At 38.0% G+C, this 18,576-nt stretch overlaps 1 protein-coding gene across 5 annotated transcripts in view; it reads right to left on the bottom strand.

Annotated features, from left to right (window-relative positions):
* Nucleotides 1-7,362: 7,362 nt before the first annotated feature.
* LOC134539564 (ankyrin repeat and LEM domain-containing protein 2 homolog) overlaps nucleotides 7,363-18,576 on the bottom strand; it is a 31,894-nt gene continuing 20,680 nt past the window's right edge. For 4 of the 5 annotated variants that reach the window (XM_063381709.1, XM_063381707.1, XM_063381708.1 and 1 more), the window contains exons 8-9: nucleotides 15,514-15,637; nucleotides 12,650-13,980 (exon numbers count right to left, since the gene is read on the bottom strand). In XM_063381709.1, coding sequence (XP_063237779.1) covers nucleotides 13,689-13,980; nucleotides 15,514-15,637 — 416 coding nt within the window. In that variant the 3' untranslated portion in view covers nucleotides 12,650-13,688. Of the gene's footprint in view, nucleotides 8,441-12,649; nucleotides 13,981-15,513; nucleotides 15,638-18,576 lie in introns of those variants that run through there. The other variant, XM_063381711.1, reaches the window with a different exon arrangement.

Here is an 18,576-nt window from a genome sequence, read left to right as displayed (position 1 = left end):
TCAGTCATAAAGTAACTACGGCGGGCGGAGATAAACAGAGCCCGGCGTCACGACAAAGACGTCAGCTGTGATCACCCCTCGAAGATAAGCGGGCGGCAGAGGCCGCTCGAAGAAGAAAAAGGGGGGGGGGGGGGGGGAGGAGGAAAACAAACATGACAGCTCCCATGTGGCTGTCGGGAAAAGGATGTGAGCGGAACAGTTGCTCACGTAAAAATTTGCTATGGTCCAGGATTAATTGGACAAAAACAAAAAAAAAAATATACGTCGCGGACATTCGTCTCGCGCTACTGGGACAGTAGGGCTCTTTCACACGGAGAGCCGTGCGGCTCGCACTCGCGAGCGGGAGCTTTTTCCGCTCCTACCTTCCACTCTTTCACACGGAGAGCCTTTTCGGCTCGTACACGTGGCGTGGCCATGTATCTTCTTTACAGTAGGCGACGTCTTCGACGACAAAAACGCCGATGTACCAAAACGTATTGGGTACATCCTATTAATCAAAGGCGCGATGAAACAGGTGTTTTTGCCACGCTTTATCAAGAACTTCGACGAGATGGCAACAAGTTTTACAACTACTTTCAAATCATTGGCCTCATTGATGAGCTCCTTGGGAAGATCAAGAATAGTATCCAGCTCGAAAATACTAACATGAACTGCATTCAGCCTGAACTGAGGCTGGCTGCAAACAACTCCTACACAAACTAAAATTCTATTTAATTGAACTAAAAAATCTTGAGAGGGAATAATTATAATAAACTCATATGTTCTTTAATTTGCAGCATTCTTTATTGCGAATAAAATTAGCAATGTATATTAAGCTTAAATAATGCGCACTGAAACCTCACAGTTTGTATATAGGTAATACAAAAGTTATTTCTAAAAATAATAAAAAATAAAAAATTGAAGGCATTGAAAAAAGAATATACACAACGAAAGAATAATTCGTTAGGCAAACACATACTCATTGAAACAAGACAATTACAGTATCGTCCCATATCCTGTGGAAATGGAGTCTGTGTTGGAGACGTGGTTGTGGTATTGCTTGGGCTGGGAGAGGGCATACATGAGGTGGGCATTATATGCGAGTAGTTGTAGCATGTCAGAAATGCGTTCTGCAATTATATCATGTCACCTGTTGGTGCTGTACCATGTCAGATGAATGCAATTTAATTCTGTCATGCAACAATGTCAAAAATGTCTTCTGTAATTGTTTTATGTTACTTGTTGCTGTAACATTGAAGATTAATTCAATTTAACTATGTAATGCAACAATGTCAGAAATAATTTCTGTGGTATTTTGCAGCACCACATATTTATTTTTTTATATTTTATTTGTAGGTACCTGCCCAGTAACAAGATATGTAAAATGTAAACAGAAACAAACAGTACATTAAATAAAAAGAACACAAAAATTGATGTAGCTCCATATTTGAGTACTTATTTTACTTGGCTGGTAAACTGCCATGCATTCAGACTGAAAGTTTATTTTATAAATACTTCATTCCGGTCCTTTTATAACTCGGTACTTTTGTCCCAAAGGATAAGCCAGATACGCACTGAATTAATTAAGAACTCGACATCAACATCCATCTTGAAAGCGAGAGACTGAGGAGCGAGAGCTATTGTCGCCCTTCGTGTGAATGCCCCCACTCCTCCCTTTGCATTCCGAGGATGAAGCGCGACCCCCGTCCGCAGCGCACGGCTCGCGATGCGCGAACCTGGCTCGAGATGCGCGAGCCTTGCCGGCCCTCGCTCGCGCGCCCTGAAGGCCCGCGCTCCCCGTGTGGAAGCTCCAGTTGCACTCTCTGCATTTCAGTCTCGCGCGCCTCGCTCCCGCACGGCTCTCCGTGTGAAAGAGGCCTAAGGTTCCAGGTGAGATTACAGTTGGACACCCCTACGAAGGTCGTACAGGGCGGTGAACTGAACTCGACGCGACAACGCGCGCCGTGAGAGAGAAGCAGCGCGCAGTGACGGGGGAGGGGTGGCTACGACCTTGTCAACAGCACGTTCCGGGACTCGCGGTGGGGGGGACAGCTGGCTGGCTGCCGGACGTCTCGCGCGCTACGCGCTAGCCTAAGTCCAAACGGAAATTTAAAACTCAATATAAATTTTAAAAATTTAACTCATTATAACTAGGGGGTGTACCAGCGATCAGTTTACAATATCATTACAAAATTGTTATTATCAAAAATTAATTAAAAAAAATTTTTGTACTTTTAATTTTAGTTTAGGTATGCTTATATTTTTCAGGTATGCCTATAGACCAAGGTAACCACGCTCTGCTACCAAGTTGTAACACCCCTCGTGCCTCAAAATAGAATTATTTGGAATTAATTAAAAGAGCCTTGGAAACAAGCTGGAAAAAAAAATACGTTAAATGAAATGATTTACCAGAGGCGACACGAGGTGGGAACAAACACAATTTAGGAACTTCCTGTAACAAGCAAAGGGGAAGTTGGAGGATCGTTATAATCAATAAAATAAAAACTACACGATTAACTTGATCTATAGTTTCCCTGTTTTATTTGCCCTGATTCATTATCATGTTTCCATTATTTTAACATACACACAAAAGGTTTTAACAATTTTCAAAGATTAACAAAAGGAAAACGAAAATAGCCCGGCCTGTGCTTACTGAGAACAATTTACATTCGTAGTTTGACATATAAACATTTGCATTATGACTTTCACACCCAAAGTTGGATGGATTCGATTTTTACATTGATAATTAGTTCTATTAGTTTTACATTTTCTTGAGAAAAACACTGGTCGCTGGTGGGTTGGTCATCCGGCTGAGATAGTACGTCGCTAGGTAAAGGGGAAATGTTGAAATTACATTACCACCCGGGGTCTTCAAACAATCACGTCGGGTGGTAGAAAAGTTTCTTCTAATGTTTCTTCCCACGGAACAAGGAAGGGGGGGAGGCCACGAGATGAGAGCATCAATCTCTCCCGGTCATCGAACCCTGTCTGCAACAGTCCAAATCAAAACCGATTATAACTGGTATACAGGCAGTCTATGGGGCAGAAAATGCCCGGAAAAAAAAATTTAAAGGGAAAAAGGAGGGTTCGCGAATTATCACTCACCAAAACAGGGGAGTTGCCCAGCACGCTGCAGTCGTGGAGTCAGCCAGGCTCGGGAGCTCGCGAATTGCGCGGCAGGACGCGGATTATTTCTTCATAATAATAAATTTCAAAGAGAAAAATTTCTAAGGCAAATAACTAAACTATGCAGACAGACTAATCTACTAAAATGGACTTGAGGGATAGCATCCCTTATACAAGGTGACTACATATTCGTTAACGGTCGGATGAAATCTACCCGATTCGCCAATACTCGATGGAGGACTGTCTGCAGCCGCGACGCGAGTTGATCTGTCTCGCGGTAAACGGCGCCTCGTAATTAAAAAGTGCCCCCCGGATCTAACAGGTGGAATGGGGGGGGGGGGGGGGGGTCTGGCCCGCCGAAAAATACCGAACTTGCCCGAACGCGGGCGGAAAAAAAACTCTAGCAGGAGTTTTGAAGTTGGCCACACTGGGCGACCGTAGCGAACTCTGTCGAAGCAGGTCTGAGTTGAAAACAATCGACTCGACCACGGCGTCCATATAACTCAAGGCAAAGCAGGTGCTGCTCTCTGGCGCCCTAGAGGGTAGGCAAGCGGAGAAGTTCGCGAATTGGCCGCTAGGAAGCGCTTGTGATCAGTTTTGGCGCACTCGTTTTGCAAAGAGACCTTGGAAACGGTCACCGGTGTCCAGGGGGTTACGACCGGTCATTGGTCTTACTTGGAACTGAGAAGGGATGGAGGTGGGGTAAAATGCAACGCTGATGGGAAACTACGCCCCGTCGTGGCTACAGAGGGGCGAATATAACACTACGACGTGATGAAAAAGGCGAATCTCAGCTCGTCTCTGCGAACTGGTCGCCTGCAAGCTACAGGCTTGCCTTGCAGTTAGGATCACGAAGGGAAATGATATTACAGGCTTGAGGCGTGACTGAAGGCGGGGGAAATATTAGCCAGAGTGCTAGCCTAGCATGAGGCTGGGAAAGAAAATCAGCTCGCCTCTGAGAACAGAGGCTGAGGACCTGGCCGTAAAGAAAATAAGATGAGGGAAAAAAAAATAATAATATTTCCAAAATATTTCAGAATACAAAATTTTTTAAATAAAACGTGCCTAGATACTTAATACACGGCACAAAGTCTTCGAACTGACAGAGTTAAGTATCGATAAAATCAATTACAATCAATTAGACCAATGGAATATGTTTAACGCTTACTAAAGAATCAAGAATTCCTGAAAAAAGTTTTATAAGACCAAGAGGTTTTGAACCAGTAAATATTTAGAGCTACTACAGATTTGACTACTCACATTTAACGAAATGAAACACATTCAAAAAAAGAAAGAACACAAGCGTACATACACTGGACACAGGACACACAATGGACACACCATACACATGCAAGACAAACAATGAATGCACAATACACAAACTGGACATGCAAATGACACACAGTAAAAACACAGGACACAATGGACACACTACACACACCGGACATTCAATCAACACACAATAAACAAAATGAACACTCAGAACACATAAAGTACACGCAATGGACACACAGTACACACAAAATGAAATGGTCACAAGAGTATACAAACTGGACATGCATTGGACATGCAATGGATACACAGTACATTTAGTGAACACACACAACACACACACTGCACACAAATTTGACTAAAAGGAAGCAAGTTTGGATCAAATTAAACATGGTGTAACACAATCTCATCAGTAGGATACGATAATACAGGCTTGACTATGTACATTTTATGAAAAAGACGTACAAACTCACGAAAATTCAACTCGGTAGAATCCGATCGCCAATTTACGACAGCATATAATGCCTACAACAGTCTATGGCTCCAACGGTCTTTTGGCTTAAAAAGTTATTGGCACCAACAGTCACTGACTTCAACAGTCTTTGACTAAAAATTTCTTTGGCTCCAGCTGTGTTAGGCCTAGCTGCTATTTGGCTACGAGACTAGGAGTCTACGAAGTTCTGAGACTGCAGTAATGAGGTAATTTTTTTATATACGTATATGGAATATGGGATGCTCTCATGGCAAGCTAGCATGACCTACCTGTGAACTTAGGCACAGAAAGCCAGGCAGCATGCCGAGCTAGCATGACCTACCGATGAACGCAGGAAAAAATTGTTTTCGGCAATACAGCTACGGTACTAGCACTAACAGCTAGGACCACAGGGTCACAGGTTCACTGGGTGGTTTGAGGATTCCCGTTGTGATATGGGTGATTGGGGCAGGTGCCAGCAGTGCTGATAAGGTCTACGGGCTAATTACAAAACCAACTGTCTGGTTAGGTGAGTGAGGCAGTAGGCCAAGGTGGTGACTATTCTAGAAGAGCCTCTGGTTATAGCCAAAGCCCTAACACCTCTCTCAATTGTGTATACGGCGTATCCTTATCCGCACCTCTTGGGAGCCCCAGGGCGAAAGTCAAATGCTGAGAGTGCAGGGTTACCAAAGAAAAAAATGGGGGAAACTCGTGTTTTGGTCTATATACATTTTTAATGGGTTTGGTTTCATTGTCCCAGAAAGTTTCATGGAATTTAAGAATATTAAATTGCAAGTACTTTGTGAACTTTTTAGATTTTAGTGGGTGTTTGGATTTACTATTTTTTTTTTTACAACAAACAAAAGCTGAAGAAACTATGATTCAGCCTGACGCTAGTCGACTGGTGCAATAAAAATGTAAGAAAATATCTGCATCAATATGATTTATCAAATGATAATACACTTTCACACTGCACAGTTGCGAAGAACATTATACTATGCATGAGAGCATGACTTCCAATGAAATTGGACTAATTGAATTTTAATTGTAATCTTTTTATTTGTGTTAAAGAATTTGCTTATTTGGTCAGATTTATGAAACAGTTTAGCTATAATGGAAAGTAGTTTTGAAATGGTAAAACTGCTATAATTTGGAGTAAAATTTTTTCTAGTGCCAAGTATGTAGTTTGTTTTCATGCAATTCAAGGCATTTTTAGCAAACATGTATGATGTAAGAAATTTTCTTATTTCTCTCTTGGCATTTAAATTTGTAATAATATTATTAGTCTTTATTTTATGTAATATCCTAGTTTTAGAAAAGTTGGGAATTCCAAATTGAGTTCATTGCCATTATCATGTTTTTGTATGCATTTTGGTTGGATTTTTGATTGTCAGTTGAAGTGGATGCAATTTATTTCTAATTTAGCAACCAGCCCAGTTTGAGGGCTAAACAATCCTACTTTTGATGGCACTCTGGTTTTTAGACCATTAGCTTACATATTTTGAAGAATTTGAGTATGGGTATAATTTGTAATAAAATTTAAAGTATGTTGGTGAGAAGTAGCTTGGTATTGTGATTGTGCAGTCTTGCTTTACAAGATGAGATAACCCATTTTTTGATTTAATTCATTCAACAAAGCCTTCAGTCTTTCACGTGACCAATCAAGGACGTGGCTTATGTTTATTGTTACCGCCGGTTAAAATCTTCAGATGTAAAAGTAAAAAAGAAACGGAGAGAAGAAAGGAAAGAAATTGAGCCGCCACTTGCTTGCCCTTTAACTAACTCCTGGGAACTCACAGTGATCTGATGTCACATTCCTCAGACCCAATGCGAGATTCGCCAGTGAACGGCGCTCAAAAACGGTATCAGCAACGCAGTTTGTAGACATGAGGAGCAGTATATCAACCGAGCTCTTCTCAACTTGCTGGACAAAAAAGTTAATTGCGATGGCTTTCAAAAATTCACCGGTTGCTCACAATTTCATGGTACCAAAACAATTCACGGCTAATTTAAGGTCTCCTGATTTTCCCGGTCAGGTGGCCACCATGTAATAAAACTTGATATCTACACGACGGTGCGAAAACAATAATACAGTAAAGATTCAGAACTGTAATTGATCTGGATTTCAGATGGCTCACAGGAATCCAACCGACAGGAACCGAAATGAACAAGAGAAGCCACACACTCCCGACAACATTTTGACTTGAAATGCCAACATGACACCGGTGTTTCACACCGACATAAAACACTAATGTAAAAAACTAATACGTAGTATCCTAAAATTACTCATTAAATAACTAAAATGATAATAATGGAAGAAGGTGGTGTACATGTTTCGTGAACTGAAAAATAATTTTTATTAAATAAAGGTATTATAAATACGGGATTGGTAGTGAATTATTTAAAAAAAATTAGCATTAAGTTATTTTAATACAAAACCGAACTAAAAACTTTAAAAACAGTTGATAATTGTGATCAAGGCATAAAAACACTAACATTTCTCCATATACAAATACAATATTTACACTCTGATTTATTTAGTTTCCAAGTCTTATTCAGGTTACATGATCTGTGTCACAGTTATAAAATTTTCATGAAAAAAAAAAGTATAGACTTATAAAAATTAATTTTAAGCTCAAATCTGTACAATATTTATGAGAAAATATTTGAAAAATCATGAAACATTAAAAAAAGCAAATAAAATATGATTACAAATATGATAAATGTATACGTATATCTGTACCTCGGAACATAAGACACTATGTCACAAAAACCATATTTTTCAAGAGAGCAATTTAAAGAATTTTAATAGTGCTACACTTATAAACTCAACTATTTTCTCGCCAAAATATACTAATATTTTTTACATATTGTATACCTAAGTGTCGAACGGCACTAGAAAGAACGTAAAACGGTTGTCTAGTTTACGAATAAAAATACATTTTGCCCAAAAGTGGACAGAGTGTGGATCATACATCCAAGGTACAAATATTTGGTCAAGTATTACACGTTAAAAACAATTCACAGATTCCAAGGCCACCTAGAGGTGGCGATAAACTGCGTAGTCTCACACAGCGGCCACCAAGTAAAAAAAAAAAAAGTGAAAGAACAGGAATGAGAGTACTTTAAGGTATCTTAGGAAGACTAACAGCAAACCACATTAATTTTAAAATTATACGTTACATAAAATAAATAATGATAAGGTTCCGCACATGATGTGTGTTTGCTTTAAGTATGCGCTATGGCTTAGGCAGGATTAATACATAACCAGGATGAAAACAAACTCTGTGACAAATAATGTTGTAAAGCAATCACTGCTTACCGTCATTACGTGCAGCACTTGCTAGTAGTATGTAAAAACCCTGGAATAAAGTTATGAAACGTGTATGTGCACAGCGGCGGGAGGCTGTATCCCATAAGGCACTTGTCTGGAAGCCGGCGACGCAGAGACGACGCGTCGCTCAGAACAGCAGCTGCCGTGGCACCCGCTGTGAAGGGTCCCGGCTCACGGGGCTGTCTATCTGCGGCCGGGGGCGGGGGGTGCCCAGGGCCACGTGTCGCCCCGCACTCCGCCCTTTCGGCGTCAGTAAGCTGCGGCGAGGACAACAGTCACGTCATGGCACAGCTTGCAATGATTTATTGGGTGGGGAATGAATCATCGCACAAATAGGAGAATGAAAACGAGCCCACCAAGGTATATAGCGTAGTGCTCTCTTCATAACTCTTTGGCCAAGTAGCCATTCCCTGTCCTGTTCCCCTCAGAAACGTTTTTCACAACAAAGTTTCACGAAAATCACTGCATTCAAATGTGGCCTTGAAATACCACTCACATCACGCACAAAGAAGTTTCACTTCAATACTTCAATGATGATCACTAATTATTATTTCGCAGGAAAAACTATTTGTAGCAGTTGGTCACCATTAACAAGGCATTTTATTGAATTATGTGCTTTGCTCAAGCATAGCCAAAACTTTTCATATTAGAACATATTAAAAAATTTGACAACAAAAATGGTTGAAACCAAGATGACTTCTTTCAGTTACATATCCTTAGAATAAGATTTAAAATTGATTCATGAAATACAACAAGCAAATGTATTTCCAAAATTTTCATATTAAATGTTTTCTTTACACAATATATACAATGTTTCAGATAAATATTTAAAAATTTTCATTACAGTATGAAGTTGTCCAAAACTTTGTGCTCTATGGTGTATATCTGGCTACATAGCACACAGAAGAGACAGCTCTTTTGGCACAAATCCTGAATTGGAAAGAGAGAATAAATGCCCATGAAAATTCACACTATATACTAAAGATTAGGGATGGGTCGTGTCGATTCTTCGGTGCTACGATTCCGCCAATTCTGCCAGGAATCGGAACCGTCGATTCTTCCACCAAGTTTCAAGGAATCGTATCGTATTTAGTATGGTACTAAGCACTCTTAATGATTTAGAAAAAAAAAGTTTTTTTCCTGAATGATACCAGCGATTCCTGCTAAAATTACCGTTTCTTTCGGCCAGAATATTGTCACAATATTTACGTAACTCACCTTTCACTTTGATTTCAAAATTCGGTAAATTACGTAATAGTTATATCACGTTTATATTCGTTGCAGTTTCAGCTTATACAATTACATTATAAAAGTCATTAGGATCAAATGAAATATTTGTTTTCCAACTCTAGAATCATAACCGTGTTTTAACTTGTTTCGTGTTGAATTACACAATACGTAAAGAAAGCAAAAGAAACAAATTACGAATACAATATCATCTCATCTAGCCGAGTCCGCCATACTTTAACGTTGTAAACAGCTAACAGAGCGTGCAACACAACAAAAGCAATATTCTCTATCGTAATTTCTTTTGTTTGAAGTTTTAAAATTGTTATAATTGGGTTAAAACACGTAATATATCACAGTATTTTTATTTAATATAATAATATATTTAAATAGTACGTCTGATTAATTAACTTTTTTTCGTTTGCTTCGCACATAGATTGTACATTTTGACGCGGCTGAGCACTCACTGAATGAGATGAAACAAGAACGCCTCCATATTATCTACTACTTTATGTTGTAACCTCACTTTTGTTTCTATTAACACGCGTGGTTTCAATTACTATTATTCAAGAGATGAGGTCAGTTTATTTCTACTATAGTATAGTACACGCATTTCTGTGAAGTATATAACTCGTTTTTACAGAAACACGTGAAACGGTGTATTAGAAATAAAAAATCATGTCTGAAGTGTGGAAACATTTTACAATCTACCCGTTCGATGACAAATTTGCAATATGCAATTATTGTAACACAAAAATATCTATTAAAACTTTTTCGGACTCAACATAAGTAGGACCTATCTTGCTTTGGGGGACTCCAGTGAAATTCATAATGTACCATAAGATTCTATTTTTGATTTATATACTGTTTTAATATTTCAGTTTGTTTTGTAAATACACCTAAATTCTCATTTCTAGAAATTGATGAAATTATAACCTTGTATTGCTTATGAATTAATTAGCATAATACAAGCAGCTGAGTTCTCATTAGAATTGCATTAAAAACTTTGTCTTGAAATAGAACTTTGTTTGGAATCATGGTATATTGTATTTTTTCTTAATTTCTTTAATAATTAGGTACATGGCAATTTTTTTGGTGGAATCAGAATCGAACCTGGAATCGAAGCATTTTTGGAATCTGAATCGGAATCGATAAAATATGGAATCGACCCATCTCTACTAAAGATATAACATGCTTTACGTCCCGACACAAGGGAAGTCAAAAAAAAGAATCTGTGGTGTAAGATTTAAAAATATACATACCAAAAAATAATTCATTACAAAACAAAAAACAAGCAACAACAGACGTGCCCTGTTAGTTTTTTAATACAGTACAACCCTGTTTATCCGACTCTCGTTTGATATGGATCTTCGGATAATCCGGATCAGATTTGTAGACATTTTATTTAATGTTCACGTAAAAAATTCTTAACTCCGTTAGCACGAATGTAACTATAAGTACAGCAAATATACACTTTTTAGTTTGATTCAATGTTATTGCGTAAATGGTAGAATGATGGTAAAAAAAATTGCTTTTTGTTGAGTTTAAGAAAGCGCACCAGTGGAAAAACGTCATGCCATACTTGGAGGGTCAGCCCCAAACTGCTCCAGCTGAACTACTGATGATAAAGCATTCGCGTCACCCTGCTTCATTCAAACACCATACATGTTTGAAACAGAAGAGAGTGGACAGTGGACAAATTAATTGCTGAGATGATGTGTAAAGTTATTTTGATATTTTTTTTAATGTCTTGTAAACATTATAGGGCATTAATACACTGCATTTTTGTTACGAAACTTCATTTTATAACGTAATAAACAGTGTCTGCTTATTGAAGGGTTTTGTTATTATTTGACCTGTGCGAATGCTGAATTTCCAAATAAAATGAACCCATATTTTCAAATTTAAACCCTGGATATTCACGAGTTTTGGTTTTTAACACAATCAAGTGAATGTTTTTTTTGTTCAGAATATTTCAAACACAATTTTTGCTAATTTCATCTGGAATCTTAAACTATTATATACTTTTTTTCTGTATATATATTTTTTTCACGACCGTTTCGTCATAGATACATACAGCATAGAAGCTGCTACTGTGTCACATGGTGTTAGATTGACTTTAACCACTGGTGAAACACTGTTGAAACTATGACATTTACTTCTTTTAATGGCCACTGCAACGGAGTGTCCGTGTTTTGTGGTATTGTAGTCCATGGTTGTAGACGTGTGTGTGTGTGTGCGCGCGCGCGCGTATATGTATATATGTGTGTGTGTGTGTGTGTCTATATATATATATATTACCCACTTCTAGTGCATGTGACCATTATATTTGGTGTGAATAAATAAATACATTTAATATTTTGTTTCAAGTTTGAAATGACAATTATGATATTTTTTTAAAATAATTTACGTGATTTTTCTGTTACTGTTTAGAAAAACAGCAGTGAAAAAAACTCTGAATACTCGGATGTTTAAAACATCGCATATTGTTCATGTTTTTGATTATGACGTGCCATTTAAACATCAAAAAACTGTATTTATATCGCACAAATGACTTAACAACCTCAACAGTAAACGTTGGTATAAACAAACTCACGAGGTATGTTATGTCAAATAACCGTCAGGAAATGAATAGTTTTTATTTTGAAGTGTTACTATTTGAGGTTGAATTGAACACGAATAGTTTATTTTTTGTATAAGTATTCGACAATTCAAATTATCTCACAGGCCTACTTATTAACCATATTACCCGAATCATACGGATTCTCGAGTGTCTGGATCGCCTCTGGTCCCAGTTAGTCCGGACAGACGAGGTTTAGCCGTGGTAATGAGCGAGGACTCTACAGAGTAGAGCCGGGTCTGACTGCAGGTCAACGCCAAACCAAGAATGCTTAACATGTCCCAACCGAATTAACTTTTCCGCCAAAATTCTTATGTATCCGTTCACTCCAACACCACATTTATTATCTACATACAGTAGAGCTTCATTATAAAGAACATGAAGGGACCAAAATTATGGCAGTTTGTTATAATGAAGTTCTTTATACCGAAATCACAATGATTGCCTGATTTGGGGTTTTTAACATAACTCGATCTTGTTAAAAAACAAAGTAGAAAATCTAATACCAATATGAGTGGTACAAGCATCAATAATTTTATAACAGTTATACTTTGGGATCAAGATACATAAGTACTACATACATACTAGTATAGTATGTATATGTACAATACATAAATACTATGTAGGTAAGTTGTTTGCCAAAACAGTAAGCCTACCTTTGGAATCAAGACAAGCTGTAATAAATCAAAAATATAAAATTTAAAAGTTAGGAAAATTTTTTTACATTTTATTGTCTTCCCAACTGGATCGCTGGGTGAGAATTGTGGATAATATTGATTTGGAGATACCGAACTTTTTAGCCACATCAGTCTTTTTATTTCCTTTATCTACTGCTTTTAACATTTCAAGTTTCACATAAATCGCCTTTCGTTTCCTAGAAGACATGTTCAGTAGTACGGTTTTTTAAACTATAAAAACAAATGGACCCGACACTTGTAAAAATAGGGAAGCCTACAACTCACGTAGTTTCGGTTCCCTAGCACGTTCGTGCAACTTCGGATTTCTCTCAAAAATTGAAATTAAAAAAATCGAAGGGTTAGGTTAGGTTAGTCACAACATGCTTGTTTTCATTGGAAACTTCTGATTTAGCGGCTGAAGTGGCGTTAATACCAAAACGCAAAACTTCGAAAATCTTCGGATATTCTTGCAGGGAACCGAAACTATGTGAGTTATAGGCTTCCCGTAAAAATAAGTTATACTCGTAGTATAGCCACGTTTCTCAAAACAATAAACAAGGAAACGACCAGAGATAAGTATGTAGCAATACTTTATGATGTAGAACACGTGCGAGCATAGAACAAAGAGTAATGTCAGCGAACACCACAATGCAGCGCTTTAGTCGCTACACCAGTTTTGTGCATTAATTTCAACACTAGTCCACTGCAGTCATCTATGGCGCGTATTAAAATAAATATGATGGCAATGTGTGGGTGAATGGCGACTATTTTATCCGTTTGTCGTTTACCGTGCCGGGCAGAAAAGTGTTCGTTCAAATGAATATTTATAGAATATTTTAAAAATTTGAGCGAGAAAATTCGTACTAGTGAAATTATTTACGTTATGTTATATGGACGTCTGACGGGACCAAAGGCATAGTTCGTACTAATGAATTGTTCGCTCTAATGAAGTTCGTTAAAACGGTGTTTTACTGTAAATGTTCACCTAGTACGCACAAGGGTCTTTGGATCGACAGCTGACTGTATTAGAAAACTTGCCAAATATAAAAGCAACGTGTACTTTGCACAGGTGAACTCTTCGCCCGGTGCAGTGACGCTACCACACACGCACGTAGTCGCCCACGGCACATGTACGTACCGTGCTCGCTCTTCAGGCGGGTGAAGCAGGACACCGTGTCGCCAGCGATACACGAACGGGAAGTCCACTGGGTTGACCAGCTCACAGTTTTCAATGGCTTGCAGCACGAGCACATCTTGTTTGCTCAAGACACTCCTGCAACAACATAGCTTCACATCAGTAACCCATCTGCAATCGTCGAAGAAAATCTAACATAATTATTAGGGACAAGATTTTCTTTGTTTATTTTTTGTTAAGTTTCATTTACAAAACCAGAGAATTTGGTGTTTCTGTTTTTAATTTTATGCCTTGTCTTCAGTCATAAAAATTGTTTATTATTTTAAAAATATGAAATTAAAATAGTCTCATTTTGACTGACACATTATGATTAGGGACAGGAAAAAATCGCGGGTTCAATGACCTGCAGGATGAACTCCATAGTTCTACGTACACTTCGTCATATGTCACCCACTCATTGGCTGCTGTATTGTGAGACGTCCCAACGTAGCAGCCTGTGATTCAATAAAGCTTTGGTCGGGCGTTTCTCATTGGCCCAGAGTCATCCAGGTGAGTTGTGAGCCAATAGCAGAGGCAGCACTGAGGTATAACTATTTGTATATTAGCCTATCACGAAATGAATTCACGAATTTTTCCGGTCTCTATTTATGATGAATAAATACAGTAAAAATCATTAGTAATAAGCACGTATACAACAAAACAACTGAGAAAAATAAATATTTTATATACCTGCATTTTTTTTTGAAAATGTGCGAAAGTAATAAATTAAAAAATGTTTTGAAATGTAACCCAGATTCAATCTCTCCTTATAAGACACCTCCACCATACTTAAATACAGCAGCAAAATGAACAGAGGGTTTTAAGTCACATACATGGACAATTAAAATGATGGGTCCTCCCAGATAATTATAAGATTCCAAAAGTCTTAATAACAACTTGGTAATCAAAAAGACATTTCGAGTCCAGATGGCCATCCCTATCAATAACTGTTTTGGTAAACTTTCTTATAACAGTAAGCTATTGGCTGTTAAATAATCTAACAGGTAAATAATTGAGATTGTAGAACAGAGTAAATGGTGCCTATGCTATTATTACCTGTTTGATACTACGCGACTTGTTCATGTTTAAAATAATATTTTGTATGCTATTAATAATTACAATTAATTTTAGTATATTTTAATTTTACTATTTGTTGATTACTCTAAGACTGTAAATAAATAGTTCTTTTGATAGTATTACGTATTACAGTTGTACACATCCTGGAAGAAAAAAAAATTCTAAACACCAATTATTATTTCACCTGAGAAACTATTTATAGCGGTCGGTCATCATTAATAACAAGGTATTCTATTAATTATGTTCTATGGTCAAACAGTCAAAATTGTTATTATCAAATGATATTATTTAAAAATTTTGATGATAAAAACAGTTGAAAGATAGCATCTTTCAGTTACGTACACTTTGATATAAGATTTTAATATCAGATGATGCTTTTGATGAAAAACTACAAGAAATTTTATTTCCAATATTCTCATTCAAAATTTTTACTTTAAAAAATAAATTTTTTATTACCATTTGAAGTTGTGTCTCAAACCTTTTGTTCTCACTGGGTGTATATGGCAACACGGTCAGATTCACACTGCTGATAGCTCGCAGGCTGAAACCACCCACCCTTCGATGTAGACCTCTGCCCCTTCCTCGGCCAGAGACAAGTTCTCCTCGGACTCCGACTCGGACCACCGGCGGGCAGGTAGCGGCGACGACGGAGGCGTCTCGAAGCAGCCATCCTCTTCATCTGCAAGTTACAACGTGTTGCAGACTGCCTCCTCACACGTCTCTTATCTACAGGCTTTAAAACAATCCCTGAGTTGTTCATCACAGATACACTTGCTCACTAAAATACTTTCTAGTACTACCAATAACATGTTACTATCCATCAAAACATATTTCATTCAAGAATCCATTAATTACAGTCGCTACTAGCAGAAGGTCTTTAGCTAAAACACTCGAGTCTTAACAATGTTCGTTATCCCTGGTTCCCTAAACTCATTCCTGGATGAATCATTTAGGGTTATTTCTTATTTAATACCTACATTTAACTTCCCATTGACCTTTTCCCTCTTTTTCGTAAGTCTCCTGGATTATGCTGTATGTCCCTGTCTCAGAGTAAATAGAACTGGTGTCAACAAGCAGTAGACCTCACAAAATACTAATAAAACAATATTGTCCGATTCTGTTTGTAACTGATAAAAGTATTCAAAGTTTGTAAAAATATTATTAATCAGCACACGTGTGCAAGATGCACTGAAATAAAAAAAATTGAAATTAATAAAACATTGCTTTGAAACCAAACATGCTGTTTTATTCCGAATACTCTTCACTTCTTACCAATATGCTCAACATGTGAGAAGGAGTCTTACACAACCTAATGAACAAGATGTTTGCACGTCTCAAATCAGGTTGTTGACAGAAACTTGTTTGCAAATACAGTAAACTCCCGGTATATCGCGCCCCGATTCATCGCGGAATCGGGTATATTGCGGGTCAAACCATGTCCCCCAGTCAGAAATGAATAATAGTAAATGGAATAAATGGTTGACAGCCGATTAGGATAATTTTGCGTTGTAACTAACAAACTAAGCATCGGGCAGAAAAAAGCCTAGGCGTAGAAAATGTCCGCAGTGAAATTCTAAACAAGATATCTTTGTACATTATTCCTCTATCTTGTAGGGTTTTCAAATTATGGTCCAATCCAGCCCAGTGATATTTTCTGAAACACTAGTTCTTAACGTCGCTTTATCTCACAAATGAAGCATTGGCAGGGGACCTGATAAAGCCCACCGTCCAGCGACATTATCTAGCGTGACTCGGCTGGGGATTGATGTTGGATAGGCTTGGTTGATGGCAAGTGCTGGGAGGGGAGAGGCGAGACGAGAATATGGAGAGAGGTAGATATTAGAGCGGGCAGAAACACGACGAGGGGGAGTGGGGGAGGGAATGTGTTCACGCAGCACACAGGCAGAGCATGAGTCACTTGACAGAGCAGCGTCCCTGCGTACAAGGCAAAATCAGGTGGTCCGGTGTTTAAAATTCCACTCCAGAATCTTAATTGGTACTTTACTGGACATCTGTATATAAATGTTTTGTTACAACTTAAACCTACAGACATAATATTATTGGGTAATTCATTGTATTATACACGTTCATCTTTTTAATTTGGTATAATGTTTTAACATTAAATAGTAAAGTAAATCAGCTAGCGTAATTTTAATCTTTGCCCAGGAATTCCCAGTGGTCCAATACTTACGTGAACCATACTGTACCACTTTTGCCGTGAGGTAGTAAACAAGTCCCGGAAATGTTTATGTGTAGCGGTCTCCCGACCTTTAACCAGAGGCTGGGGAATATAAGACTTGCCGATCCGAGCCACACACACTCAGCAACTCGACACAGCGTTTGGTGAAATAAGTAAAGACAAAGTTTAACACGGTTTTTAATACGGCGTCACTGGTTGCGCTAAAATTAAATTGGCGCAATATTTGTTTCCCACATGTGACCATTTATAATATACTGTAAGCATGGATAATAAAGTTTAACCACTTGACACGATAGACGATTGTTTATTTTTTATTGTACGAATGCTAGAATCATTTTTTCCTGTATCTCCAGCCTGCTTCTGCAAAAGACAAGCTATCTGTAAGTAAATCTAGAATTTTTATTTTGTCAATCAAACTCGGTACTTTGCGATTCATATTCGGTTTGAAGTATCACTACGGCCTTTCTTTTTAGAAGACTTTACCACAGAATCGTGTGTAAACGCACACACTGCATTTACTTTGTTACGGACACTGACGAAGCAGATACTGTGGCTGACACCACGAGACTGGCAGCAGCTTGTGTGCCGCACGTGTGTATGGCGGCGTGTGGCGCGCTCGTAGGCAGTGCGACAAACTGTGCGCGGCACGCGGAAAAATTAAAAACAATTCCACATTTAATATTTATCTTTAAAATTTATTATTTTTATTTTTTCACCCGCGTTTAGTGAAAACTGCGGATGCAAAGTCCGCACAAAGGCGGGCCGTCTATACTGTGCGTGCTTGCCGACTTATTAGAACACAGGCGGTGTTTTATGCCTTTTGACCTTGGTCACATCGAAACATCGCGGTTATGCAACAACGCGGGTAAAAGTTATGTCCCCCGACAACCCCGTTAAATAGGGAGTGTACTGTAGTATTGTAATAGTTTAAATACACAAAAAAAAAAATTTTTATGTTAAAGTACAGAACTTGTTACTACTGCAACACATACTGTGCATGAGCATCAAGGTAGCTTTCATTTCTGGTTAAAGGTTTGCCTTTAATAAAAATTAATTTCATCCAAGCAGTGGATTATCTGGCACTATGTGAGGTGTGTTTGCTTGCAAGACCATTTATTTAATGCAAGACTAATTTTGAAATGTAAATATTTCCTTATGATTTATTTGTTTTCCCAGAACATCAAAGCCCCAATGATCTTTTTATCTTCTGCTTAAGTTTTGATGGTTTTCCCTCTTTCTCTATCGTTGTAAATGTTCGTGAATTGCACCGTACATAATCTTCACATGTGTCCCTACAGGTTTTTATAATGCAACTATGCCCCAACATTGTTTATAAGTGATCATTCCTATTAGAGGTGGGACGATATTTTCGATACTCGATTCTGTATTGTTTTTTCAGTTCGATACTTTCGATACTC

This window comes from Bacillus rossius, chromosome 15 (genome assembly GCF_032445375.1).
Source record: "Bacillus rossius redtenbacheri isolate Brsri chromosome 15, Brsri_v3, whole genome shotgun sequence".
Taxonomy (NCBI): Eukaryota; Metazoa; Arthropoda; class Insecta; order Phasmatodea; family Bacillidae; genus Bacillus; species Bacillus rossius.
Note: the sequence above shows the minus strand (reverse complement) of the source record. Positions and strands in the feature narration are given on the sequence as shown.